Consider the following 12225-nt stretch of genomic DNA (forward strand, 5'->3'; position numbering starts at 1 on the left):
GACCAGGGTCGGGCTGTGACGGGGGCCCCCCATCCCGTGACGGGGTTCACTGGCCGACCGTGCGAGGAGGCCAGGCTCCTGGGAGCTTGGGACACTGTCTGGCCACCTTCCCAGGCCTGCCACCAGAGCTCTGGGGACAGTGGGGTGAGCTCTGCCTTCACCTTGCCCAGCTCCACCGCCTGGGCCCAGGAGACAGGCTGCCCGCGTGTGCCCCGTCTGACTCCAGCCCCCGTCAGGCCTGTCTGCAGCCTCGGAGCTGTGGCTCTCCAAACTCCCGGGGTGGAGCTGGGGAGGCAGGTGGGTCTGGGCCCTGAGGCACCTCCGGGCCCAAGAGGGGAGCCCTGCAGAAATGCTGGGTTCCACGAGTCACCTCTGTGTCCTGGGGCGAGCCTCGGGCCACGGCCAGCCAGCGAGCCGAGGGGCTGCTCCCTGAGCCCGCTGGCCCTCTCACCTGGGTGTGTCTGGCCCTTGAGGGCAAACCCACAGATGTCCACTGCGAGCCCCGCCTCACAGGGTGGGGGTGGCCCTCCAGGTGTTTGGGGGAGCCCGAGTGGTGTGGAAGCGGTCTCAGGGGTGTCCACACACTCACTGCCCTGCAGGTTTTCCATGTGGCCTACGTGCTCATCAAGTTTGCCAACTCCCCTCGGCCGGACCTCTGGGTGCTGGAGCGGTCCACGGACTTCGGCCACACCTACCAGCCATGGCAGTACTTCGCCTGTGAGTCTCTGGAGCCAGGGCCTGGCCGGGGTGTCCCGTGGGGTGGGCTGCCACGCTCTCTCAGGGTCTCCAGAGACCGGGCCTCACGCCGGCGCTGGGCAGGTGAGGGCTATCCAGTGCACGTGCCCACGGGCGGGAGGGTTCAGTGGGTCGTGTCCGTGTTGCGGGCGCGGCTGGGTCTGGGGCTGCGGTGCCAGGCGTTTCTCGTGCCGTCTCCTTCCTCGCTCTGGACTGGCCATATGCCCCAGCCGCTCCTGAGGTGACAGAGCAGCCGGCTTAGCTGCCTGGTCAGGAGAGCAGAGGAGCCCTGCAGCCCTGGCTGGCTGTGTCATGTGCCACCCTGAACACTCATGTCGACGGGGATGCTTCGATTGGGCGGCCAGGGACATGTGTCCCCCCCAAACTCCACGGCCCAAGAGTGGGTTTGGGCAGTCAGTCCTATAAGGGACAGTCAGGAAGGTCCCCCGAGGATGGGTGGGGGTGGGGAGGGCCCCTGGGGGGGGGGCACACTTGTTCTCTGCAAGGAGAGGGACCGGCACTGCAGAGACCCAGAGGGTCAACGCGAGAAGTGTGGGTAAGTTCAGAATCACCGGGCTCGCGGCAGGGGCAGCCTGGGCCCCGGCCGTGCCCTCCTGAGGCTCTCCCTGCCCTCCCGCGTGCCACACTCTCTTCAACAACCCCCCGCGGGTGGGCGGCTGGCTTCCCGCCTCGAGGCGGATGCTGCCTGCGGGTTGAGGCCCTGAGGCCCCGGGACGTCCAGGCGCGCGGGGCAGCGGGGCACGCTGGCCGTCGGGCCTCCTCCGGTGCCTTCCCTGGAGCCCCGCCCGCGCCCTCACCCTGCGGCGCTTCCCGCAGCCTCCAAGAGGGACTGCCTGGAGCGCTTCGGGCCGCGGACGCTGGAGCGCATCTCGCGGGATGACGACGTCCTCTGCAGCACCGAGTACTCGCGGATCGTGCCCCTGGAGAACGGCGAGGTGCGGCGGGGGCCGCGCGTGGGGGCGGGGCGGGGGGCCGGGGGGTGCCACCCACGGTCCGAGCCGCAGCCCCGCCCCGCCTGACCCTCGCGTGTCCGCAGATCGTGGTGTCCCTGGTGAACGGGCGCCCAGGGGCCATGAACTTCTCCTACTCGCCGCTGCTGCGCGACTTCACCAAAGCCACCAACATCCGCCTGCGCTTCCTGCGCACCAACACGCTGCTGGGCCACCTCATGGGCAAGGCGCTGCGGGACCCCACGGTCACCCGCCGGGTGAGCAGCCCGGGGCGCACGGGCCGGGGGTGGGCGGGGCCGGGCCGGGGTGGGCGGGGCCGCGTGGGGTGGAGCCGGGTGTGCGCCCGCCCACTTACCGCGGGGGGGGTGCAGTACTATTACAGCATCAAGGACATCAGTGTCGGCGGGCGCTGCGTCTGTCACGGGCACGCGGACGTCTGTGATGCTAAAGACCCCACGGACCCCTTCAGGTGAGACCTGCAGCCCCCTGCCCGCCCCCCGCCCCCCGCTTCCACTGCCCACCGTGTCCCTGGCCCTTGGGACCCGCGCGGGCCCCTCACGCCTCGGCCTCAGGTTGCCCGTGTGCACAGTTAGGTGGAGGGGCAGCGCCTGGTGCTGCGGAGGCGGTCTTGCCTGGACCTGCGAGCCAGCCGCCCCTCCACCTCAGCTGCCCCCAGCGGAAGACCCAGGCCCTGCGGAGGGGCGTCAGTGAGGGAGGTAAATCGGCCGGAGGCTGCACGTGCCTGTCCTCGGGGACGGGGGAAGGTCCCCACCTCCCTTGAGACACAGACAGTACGCTCCCTGCCGCCCCCACCCCTGACGTCCACACCCCATCAAGGCAGGGGCCAGGGCTCCGTCCAGGGAGCAGCCCGGAGACCCCCATCTGAGCGCCCGGTGCTCACACAGCTGGGGCAGCGGAGGGCTTGGAGCCCTCCCAGAATCAGCCAATAAAGCAGGGCCCAGGAATCTGCATCTTTAGCAAGCGGCCCCTAGATGTAGTGAGCCTGAGAGGCTTCAGCCGCCCTGAACTCCGGGGTGAGCCCTTTGCGAAAGGCTTAGCTGGAGCAGCTTCCGCAGCGGGCTTGTTCTGTGTTCATTCCTCTCTTCCTTCTCCTTTCCCTTCCCTCTTTCCCTCCTTCCTCCCTCCCTTTCCTCCCTCCCTTCTTCCCAGCCCTCAGCAGTTGTGCGTGGCTCTAACACCTCTAACACGTGCTGGGCTGTCTTCCTGGGGTGGCCGCACAGGCGGGCTTCCAGCCCCAACCCAGGAGCACCTGTTCTGGGCAGGCCTGGACCCAGCGCAGAGGTCCTGGCAGGGCTGAGTGCTCTGGGGGTTGAAAAGCAGGTCCAGGCCTGGACAGGGGGTGCTGGGAGAGGCAGCAGAGCCTGCGACGGGGAGGCCCTGACCAGGCTCCTGCTGCCCCCACCCTCTGCGGGGCGCCTCCTGCAGGCAGCTGGCGAGATCCTCCTGCTGCTTCCCCACCTCAAAATCATGCCACCCCCTACTTCTGCGCCCCGGTTGATAGGGAGGGCAAGGCAGGAGCTCACCTTGTTCTCATAGTCGAAGCTGCCCCGGGAGGTGGACCGCAGACCTCTTCAGGTGTGGCTCATGGATCTGAAGGTGGAAGAGGTGTGGGCACACTCCCTGGGGGACTCGGGCAGGCCGCTTCCCTCTTTCCGGCCCTCAGGACCCGCCCGGCCTGGCCAGCCTCAGCACGGGCCCCGGGCGCAGGTCCCTGCCCACAGCTTCAGGCACTGCGCTTGGGTGCAGCTAATTGCTCTGGGAAATTAAGTGCCAAGTGGGGACTCGTGATGGTTGGGAAGGGCGCCTGCTCGGCGCCCAGGCTGGCCTCGGAGGAGAGGTGGGCCTGCCCTTGCCTGCTGGGAAGGTGTGGGCATCCACCTGACGCACCAGCACTGGGGCGTGGACGCAGCTCCGCTATCCCTGCAGGGCCTGTTGGGTGCGCAGGGGGGAGGGGGGTGTTATCGACACTCCTCACACACCAGTGTCCCCTGGTATCAGCCTGTCCGCTTCGCCCTGCACTCCTGCCCTGCCTCCACTGCCTCTTCCGTGAGGGCTCTGCCTCCACCCCCACCCCATCACCCACCCCCACCCCCATCACCCACCCCCACCTGCATCCTCTCTCCCACCCCACTCCATCACCTCTGCCCCCCCACCCCATCACCCCCACCTATCACCTCTGCCCCCTCCACCCCCACCCCCATCACCTCCACCCCCACCACCGTTCCAAGTGCTGCCTACCTGCCTCATCTTTACTGAGCCCCTCCCCATCCCTTGCTATGGAAGTTACATGTTTCATTTGTGCTGGTGTCTTCGTCCAGTCAGGCTAACGAAATACCAGAGACTGGGCGGCTTATAAACAGCAGAGATTCGCTTCTCCCAGTTCTGGAGGCTGCTGAGGGCCACCCTTCCTAGTTCATGGATGGCTGTCTTCCGACTGTGTCCTCACCATGGGGAAGGGATGAGGGAGCTTTCAGGGGTCCTTTTATAAGGACGCTAATCCCACTGGCAGGGCTCTATGCTCCCAGAGGCACCACCCCCAAACACCATCGCTCGTGACGCCGGGTCTCACCTGTGAGTTTGGGGCGGACGCGAACGTTCACCCCGTGGCCATTGGTGGTCACCCTCCCGTTTCTCTTCCAGTCCTGCTGACTGCAGTCATAACCCTCGCTCTGCAACAGGTGTGCTTGACTTCTCCAAACGCAGATTTAACTAGCTGTCTCCCTGATGACCCGGGGCCCCAGGGCACGAACCCCAGGCGCGGTGTCTGCACCAGCCGTGGATACGTCATCTTGACTGCCGGTTCCCGTCTCTATCCTTCCCTGGCTCCCAGTGCGTCCCTGGGGACTCAGTTTCCTTTTCCTTTAGTTCTTCCCACGAGAGCCTGTCAGTCGTTGAATGGCTGTTGTGGCCTCATTCTTGGGTGATAGTTTAGCTGGCTGCAGAATTCCTGGTTGATGGCCGTGTCTCTCACCGCTTGGGAGATGTCATTTCAGTCCCTTGGCACGTCTCGGTAGTTGGGAGCGTCTGCTGTCAGCTGCAGAGTTGCCCCCTGTGGGTTTTGTGCCTCTTCTAGATGTTTCTGTGATCTTCCCTCAGCGCTCTGCAGGTTTACTCTGCCGTGTTGAGGAGTGGGCGTATTTTCTGTTGCTCAGGGTCGTGCATTTTGGATTTGAAAATACGTCTTTGTTAACTCAGGGCCATTTTTGGCCGTTGGCCCTCTCGGACCGTCCGCTCTCCTCTCTCCCCCTCTTTTCTCTTTCTGAAAGGCCTGTTATAGAGATGGGAACGTGTGTGGTTTCCATCTGTCTCGGGACCTCTTGTACTCCCACCTCTCTGCTTCCCGAGCTGCTGTCTGGATGGCTTCTTTGCTTCACCGGATCTCTCTTCAGCTGTGTCTGAGCTGCTGTGTAGCCCATCTTCTGAGTCTTTAATTTCAACCATATTATTTTTCATTTGTTGACGTTCTGATTGGTTCTCTGTTCACACCTGCCTATTTTCCATAGCATTGCGGTTTTGGTTATGTTTTAGGTTCTTTTGGTTGTAATCTTTGAACACTCCCTTTTCATGGTTTCCACTTGACTGCTCCACTAAGCGACGTTCCTGGGGTGCAGCTGCTGCCGGCCGCATCGGCCGACCGCCGTGGGCTCCTCTGCCGGCTCTTCAGCGGGGCTTCGTCCGTGTGATGGCTGTGTGCCTGGCATTGGGAAGAGCCCCTCCAGTGTGGTTTTTCGAGGGCTTCTGACAAACACCCCACTTTTTGTGTTGGTTTCTTGGTTTAGGGGTGTCCTGACTGTGTGTATCCTTGAAAAATCAAACACCAGCCACAGGCCATTGCTTACAGATCTTGGGGCTTCCTGTGATGCCCTCTGTCTGACAGGTCATTCCTGCTCCCTCCCTGGACACCCAAGGCGCGGCGGTGCTGACTCCCAAGGCCCTGTAGTCTCTTGTGGGGGAGGGGCCAGAGAGCAGGTTGAAGCTCTGGGTCTCTTCTCGGACTGGCCCCTGGGGGCTGCTCCAGACGCGCGCAGCCCTGCGGGCTGTGGTGCTGACCCCAGACCCAGGAGCAGACGGCCCAGGGATGGGGCTGTGAGTCCCGCCTGCCTTGGCTGAGCGGTGGAGGTGTGTGCCGGGGCGGGGTTCGGCGCGGCAGGTGGGCCAGCGGTGCCCCCGCCCACTGAGCCGCCGGGAGCTGCCCTCCAGGGCAGCAGGCCGGGGTGCAGCCCTCTGACTGGTGCCCACCCCCGGCTGGAAGAGGAAGTGGTTCTTGGCCACTTGCCCCCGGGGAGGTGCCTGGCTACGTGGAGGTGTCTGGCTGAGCCCAGGGCTGCCTGCTGAGCCAGACCTGGACCTCAGCGCCGGCCCAGGAAAGCTGTGGACTTGGCCTTGGGTGCTGACCGTGGTGGGGAGAGCATAGCTCAGTTCTGAAGGGCCCAGGGCTCCAGGCTGACCTGTGGGCAGGGGCCACCTGCACAGACCACTCAGTGCCCTGCCTCAGCTCCCACCCTCCACGAAGCCCCTGCCGTTCTCGTGTCCCTCTGGGTCCACGGTGGGTCTGAGCGCTTTCTGTGTCCGTGTGTCCCCCACAGGCTGCAGTGTGCCTGCCAGCACAACACGTGTGGGGGCTCCTGTGACCGCTGCTGCCCTGGCTTCAACCAGCAGCCGTGGAAGCCGGCAACCATGGACAGTGCCAACGAGTGCCAGTGTGAGTGCCTGCACGTGTGCACACGTGCTCTCACACACACGTGCTCACACACAGTCACACAGGTGCTCGCATGCCTGTGCTTACAGCCACACAGTGCACTCCCACGCATACGTGACACATATACATGCCCATGCTCGCACACACTTGTGTGCAGGTGTGCACATTTGCTCACGTGATACACACAGGGCTCATGCGTGCTCACTCATGCTCACACACGCGCACATGCGTGCTGTTGGCACACTCAGGCAACGTGCTGTGCTCCGTCACCTGAGCCAGGCCACGGCTGGGTTCATCCGGGACTTGTGGGACGTGCCCCAGGGGTCCTAGTTGGGCGGGGTCCCGGAGGCCTGCCGACAGCCAAGCCCCTGCTCTCCAGCCTGCAACTGCCACGGCCACGCCCACGACTGCTACTATGACCCCGAGGTAGACAGCCGCAACGCCAGCCAGAACCAGGAGCACGTCTACCAGGGCGGGGGCGTGTGCATCGACTGCCAGGTGGGTTGGGGCTGCCGCCAGGCCTGTGCTGGAGATGGGGCTCCAGAGACCCAGGTCTCGGGGAGCAGGCTGTGCGCGAGGTCAGGCGTGGGGCTGCGGGCGGGCTGCTCCTGGACCCAGTGCCCTGCCCCCCGCAGCATCACACCACCGGCATCAACTGTGAGCAGTGCCTGCCCGGCTTCTACCGCGCCCCAGACCACCCGCTCGACTCGCCCCACACCTGCCGCCGTGAGTGGGAGTGGCCTGGGTGGGGTGGCCTGGGCGGGGCACCCCAAGGGTGTCCAGGAACAGGATCTGCCCGAGTTGGGGTATCCCGGGACCTCTCTGGGAGACCACGGCTGTCAGCCCACTTCCCAGGCTGGGGAGGCAGACGGTGCCCCTTCTTGGGGCCCGAGAGCCCTGGGCTTGGGGTCCCCTGACTTCCCACCCCCACCAGGCTGCGACTGTGAGTCAGACTTCACGGACGGGACGTGCGAGGACCTGACGGGCCGCTGCTACTGCCGGCCGAACTTCACGGGGGCGCAATGCGACACTTGTGCCGAAGGCTTCACTGGCTTCCCGCACTGCTACCGTGAGGACGGGGTCGGGGGTGGGCCCTGAGCATCTGAGCATCCGCATCTGCGGGGCGTGGAGCTGGGGCCGGGGGCCCTTTCATCCTTCCCGCATCTCCCGTGGTGCCGAGAAGCCAGGGCAGCCGGGTGCTGAGCTGACCTGGCTGACACGTGCTGTCTCCTCCCTCAGCGGTGCCCTCCTTCTCCCACAATGACACCGGGGAGCAGGTGCTGCCGGCTGGACAGATTGTGAGTAAGTGTCTCCCGAGGTCCCCACTGGAGTGGCGGGCAGGAGGGGCCACACCCAGGCCCGCAGAGAGGGGGGATTTCCATTTTGTTCACCTTGTCTTGGGTGCTTGTCATTTTGCGCAAGTAATACACATTCATGCTAGAAAACCTTCGAAAGGATAGGTAAGCAGAAGGTTAAAGAAGAGAGTTCTCCAGAATCATGCCTCCTGCAGACAGCCCCTCCTCCCTCCGCGTGCGTGCAGCTTTTATAAACATCCACACGCACTGTGCCCACTGTTGTGTAATTGCGTTTTCCACCTACACTGTCCTGTAAACACATCATGTTCTACGTTATGTGGACAGATGTAGCTCTTATTTAACCAGCTCTTAATTCTTGGAAATTTAGGTTCTTTCCAGATTTTTTAAAAATAACACTACAGTAAACATCCTTGCAGCTCAAGCTTTCCATGAATTCTTAACTATTTCTGAAGGACACTTTCCTAGAAGAAGGCTCTGGGTCCCTAGACGTGCCCCATCAGGGACATTTTTGGCTGCAGGCTGCCAAGCCACTGTCCTGACAAAGTCGCCTACCAGGTGGAGTGGCATCAGCCATGTCACGCGTGTGAGGCAGGTCCTTGCTGTCGCTATACGGCAGCGTTCATTTTCCTAGAAACCTTCTCATTGGTTACTTTCCCGCTTTTCAGTTTTCCTGGAGTTGGAGGTGCCTTTTGGTTGAAGGCTTATTGATGTCTGGTCAGCCGGCGTTTTCCTTTCACAGCGGCACCAAGGAGTGGTGTCCTCTGTAATTGGTTGCATCTCGTATCACATGGCATTTGGTATTTCTTTGGTTGTAGCTGCATTTCTTTGCCTCGTTTGCAAGGTTGAATCTTCTCTTGTGGTTTTGGAGTCTTCCTGCTGCCTTAGTGTGTGAATTTCCCATCTGAGGTCGTGGCTCAGTTTTGCTTCATTTGTTCGTTGCTCTGAGCCCTTTCCGCATTAACTATGTCATCTGCTCCTCACACGCTGGGCTTGTCTCCCAGTGGGTAATTTGCCCTTACTGTTATTTTTCTCACGTGAATCTGTTGACCTGGTTCTTCCTGGTCCCTGACTTAGTCATATTTTGATGGAGGTCCCTAAACCCAGCTATTTCTATATCTCTTCGTTCTTTGGCAGTTTTCTTTTTTACATTCAAGTGTTTTAGTTTTTCATCATGGGGTAAATCAGGGGTTGGCAGGTGTTTTCCGAAAGGGGCCAGACGGTAAATGTTTTAGACGTAGAGGGCCACGCGCTCCCTGTCGCAGAGCTGCAGCTCTGCTGTTGTGTATTGCAGCTGGGACGTGGCCACAGACCCTGTGGAGGTGAATGGGTGTGGCCGTGTTCCAATAAAACTTTATTTATAGACCAGGCAGAGGCACCTTGGACTGAAGGTTGCGAATCCCTGGGGTAAACTGTTGGCAGTCCCTCCTCCCGCCTCCGGCCCTTGGCGAGCACCTGGGGATGGTGCTGCTGTGGCGCCTCACTTTTAGCCCGTGAGCTGTAGGGTGAGCTCCGCTCACGTCCTTCCTGCTGGGGACCCAGCATTGAACGTGAACGTGTTGTGCCTGTATTTGTGAGGGAGAGTGGGTGAGAGCCGCCTCGCGTGGGCTTGTGACGCGTCTCGTAAATGCTGGGGAGGGTCCGTACTCGCTGTGCTCCAGAGCACTTTACGCGTCACAGGATCATCCGCTTCTCAAAAGCGCAGTGGGCGCTACTGCCACACCATCCAGTTCTGGTACCCGTCTCGCCATGGAGAGCTTAGACGATGGTTTTCTTGTTTCTTCTTTTATTTAAATAAATTTATTTATTTCCGTTTATTTATTGGCTGTGTTGGGTCTTCGTTGCTGCACACGGGCTTGCTCTAGTTGCGGTGAGCGGGGGCTACTCTTCATTGTGGGGTTGTGGGCTTCTCATTGCCGTGGCTTCTCTTGCTGCGGAGCACGGGCTCTAGGTGCATGGGCTTCCGTTGTTGTGGCACACGGGCTCAATAGTTGTGGCTCATGGGCTCTAGAGCACAGGCTCAGGAGTTGTGGTGCATGGGCTTAGTTGCTCCGTGGCATGTGGGATCGTCCCGGACCAGGGATCGAACCCGTGTCCCCTGCATTGGCAGGCAGATTCTTAACCACTGTGCCACCAGGGAAGTCCTAGATGATGGTTTTCATTTCTTATATTATGTGTGTTCATTTTCTACCTCATTTTAAGTCTGTTTTGATTATTTATATTTTCTTAGCAAATTATTCATGTTACTTGGATTTTAAAAGGTATTGGCATAAAGTTATACATAGCATTCTGTACATGATTTTTAAATTTCCTTTTATTCCTTTTGTGTATTTCTCTTTTCTTTCCTACCTTCATTAGATGTAGCAGAAGTGTGTTGAGTTTCTTGGTGTTTTCAAAGTGCAGCTTAAGGTTATATTGATAAGATCTGCTGGAGTTTTTCTCTGTTTAGTTTGGGAGAGAGATTTTACTTCCTAATATAGAAAGTTTTGAACTGAAATCAGTCTTTCTCTCTCTTTTTTAATTTTTATTGCAGTATAATTGACATACAATATTATGTTAGTTTCAGGTATATAACACAAAGATTTGGTATTTTGATATATTGTGAAACAGTCACCACAGGAAGTCTAGTTAACATCTGTCACCATCCATAATTACAATTCTTTTCTCATGATGAGAATTTTTAAGATCGACCCTCTTAGCAACGTTCATTTATGCAGAACATTAAGTCCTGTCACCATGTTGTGCATTACATACCTATGACTTATTTATTTTATACCTGGAAGTTTGTACCTTTTGACACTCTCCACCCATTTTGCCCAATCCCCAGTCCCCACCTTTGACAACTACCAATCTGTTTTCTATATATATGAGCTTGGTTGTGTATTTGTGTGTGTGTGTGCATGTGTGTATGTTTTAAGATTCTGCATATCTCAGTTGTGTGTTTATGTGTGTGTGTGTTTTAAGATTCTGCATACCTCGGTTGTGTGTTTGTGTGTGTGTTTTAAGATTCTGCATATGAGATCATACAGTATTTGTCTTTCTCTACTTTCTTTTGATTTATTGCTGTTTTTATAGCTCTTGAATTTTATTTTTAGTCTCTCTTAATTATCTATAAAAGGTTTAAAGCATTGTTGCTCAACTGGGGTGATTTTATCCTGCAGGAAAATGTCTGGAGACATCTTTGGTTGATATAACTGTGGGGGGGGGGGTGCCACTGTCATCTAGTGGGTAGGGGCCAGGGGTGATGCTAGATATCCTACAGTGTACAGGATACACGCCCACAATAGTTATCCAGCCCAGAATGTTACTGGTGCCAAGGTTTAGAAACCCTGGGTTAAAGCTATAAATTTGCTTCAGAGTGTAGCTTTGGCTAGGTACACACCATACGGTTGGTGTGCTGGCTTCTCACTATTGTTCCTTTTTAAATAATGTATCATTTTAGTTTTCATTTTCTTTTTGACCCGAGTTGTTTAGAACAGTGTCATTTCAAGTGGTTAGATTTCCATTCTGTCCGTTTTCTGATGGTACAGTCCTAGTTTTACGCCTCATGGTCAGATTTGGTAGCCTGATAATTTCTACTCCTTGTCTTTGGAATTTGAGATATTCTTTCTCACCTAGAATGTGACCCCTTTTAGATTGTTCCAAGAACATTTGACAGGAACATGTGATGTTTGTTGGGTATAGATTTGTACATATACATCTATTAAAGGACATGTTAATTATGCTATTTAAACCCACTCTATTCTTAATTTTTGTCACATTCTGGGAACAGTGTATTCAGTCTTTCTCTCTATGACAGTGGTTTTGCCTAATTCTCCTCTCCGTTTCAATGGTTTTAGTTTTCAGCACCTCTGGACCGTGTTTATCGTGCTCTTAGAGCTTTGGGTTTGCCGTGTCTTTTGGGAGGGCAAGTCCATTTTCTCAACACACAACATCCCTCTTTGTCTCCATTAATGCTTGTGCCTTGGGCTCACCATGCTCCATGCTTCTCTTTCTGGGTCTGCGCCACCCACTCTCCCTTCTGGAAGCTCTTTGTTTCCTGTCCAAGTCCTTGCTTCAAGGTACGTTCTTTGAAAAGGACGCCACTGGATTCTCCTTCAAGAGTCAAGGTGATGCCTTTGGGTTTATCTCATGAGCCAAGACGTGGCCTGGCAGAAGGGCTGTGGCTGCTGTCAGTTTGGGTTCACCTCTGCCCCAGTTGTATCATTTCTCTCATTCTTTTTTTTTAATTTAATTTATTTATTATTTATTGGCTGAGTAGTGTCTTCATTGTTGCATTCAGGCTTTTTTCTAGTTATGTCGAGCAGGGCTACTCTTCGTTGTGGTGTGCAGGCTTCTCATTGCAGTGGCTTCTCTTGTTGCGGAGCATGGGCTCTAGGTGTGCGGGCTTCAGTAGTTGCAGCATGTGGGCTCAGTAGTTGTGGCTCTCAGGCTCTAGAGTGCAGGCTCAGTAGTTGTGGCGCATGGGCTTAGTTGCTCTGTGGCA

General features: G+C 57.6%; 1 protein-coding gene across 2 annotated transcripts in view; it reads left to right on the plus strand.

Annotated features, from left to right (window-relative positions):
* The window catches only part of LAMA5 (laminin subunit alpha 5), a 50688-nt gene that overhangs the window by 13022 nt on the left and 25441 nt on the right, over positions 1 to 12225 (plus strand). For both annotated transcript variants that reach the window (XM_057701159.1, XM_057701160.1), the window contains exons 3-11: positions 600 to 717; positions 1573 to 1691; positions 1793 to 1963; positions 2078 to 2175; positions 6314 to 6429; positions 6806 to 6924; positions 7062 to 7152; positions 7361 to 7495; positions 7666 to 7728. In XM_057701159.1, the coding sequence (XP_057557142.1) occupies positions 600 to 717; positions 1573 to 1691; positions 1793 to 1963; positions 2078 to 2175; positions 6314 to 6429; positions 6806 to 6924; positions 7062 to 7152; positions 7361 to 7495; positions 7666 to 7728 (1030 nt within the window). The remainder of the gene's footprint in view (positions 1 to 599; positions 718 to 1572; positions 1692 to 1792; positions 1964 to 2077; positions 2176 to 6313; positions 6430 to 6805; positions 6925 to 7061; positions 7153 to 7360; positions 7496 to 7665; positions 7729 to 12225) is intronic.

The sequence above is a fragment of the Hippopotamus amphibius genome, chromosome 12 (assembly GCF_030028045.1).
Source record: "Hippopotamus amphibius kiboko isolate mHipAmp2 chromosome 12, mHipAmp2.hap2, whole genome shotgun sequence".
In the NCBI taxonomy this organism is placed as follows: Eukaryota; Metazoa; Chordata; class Mammalia; order Artiodactyla; family Hippopotamidae; genus Hippopotamus; species Hippopotamus amphibius.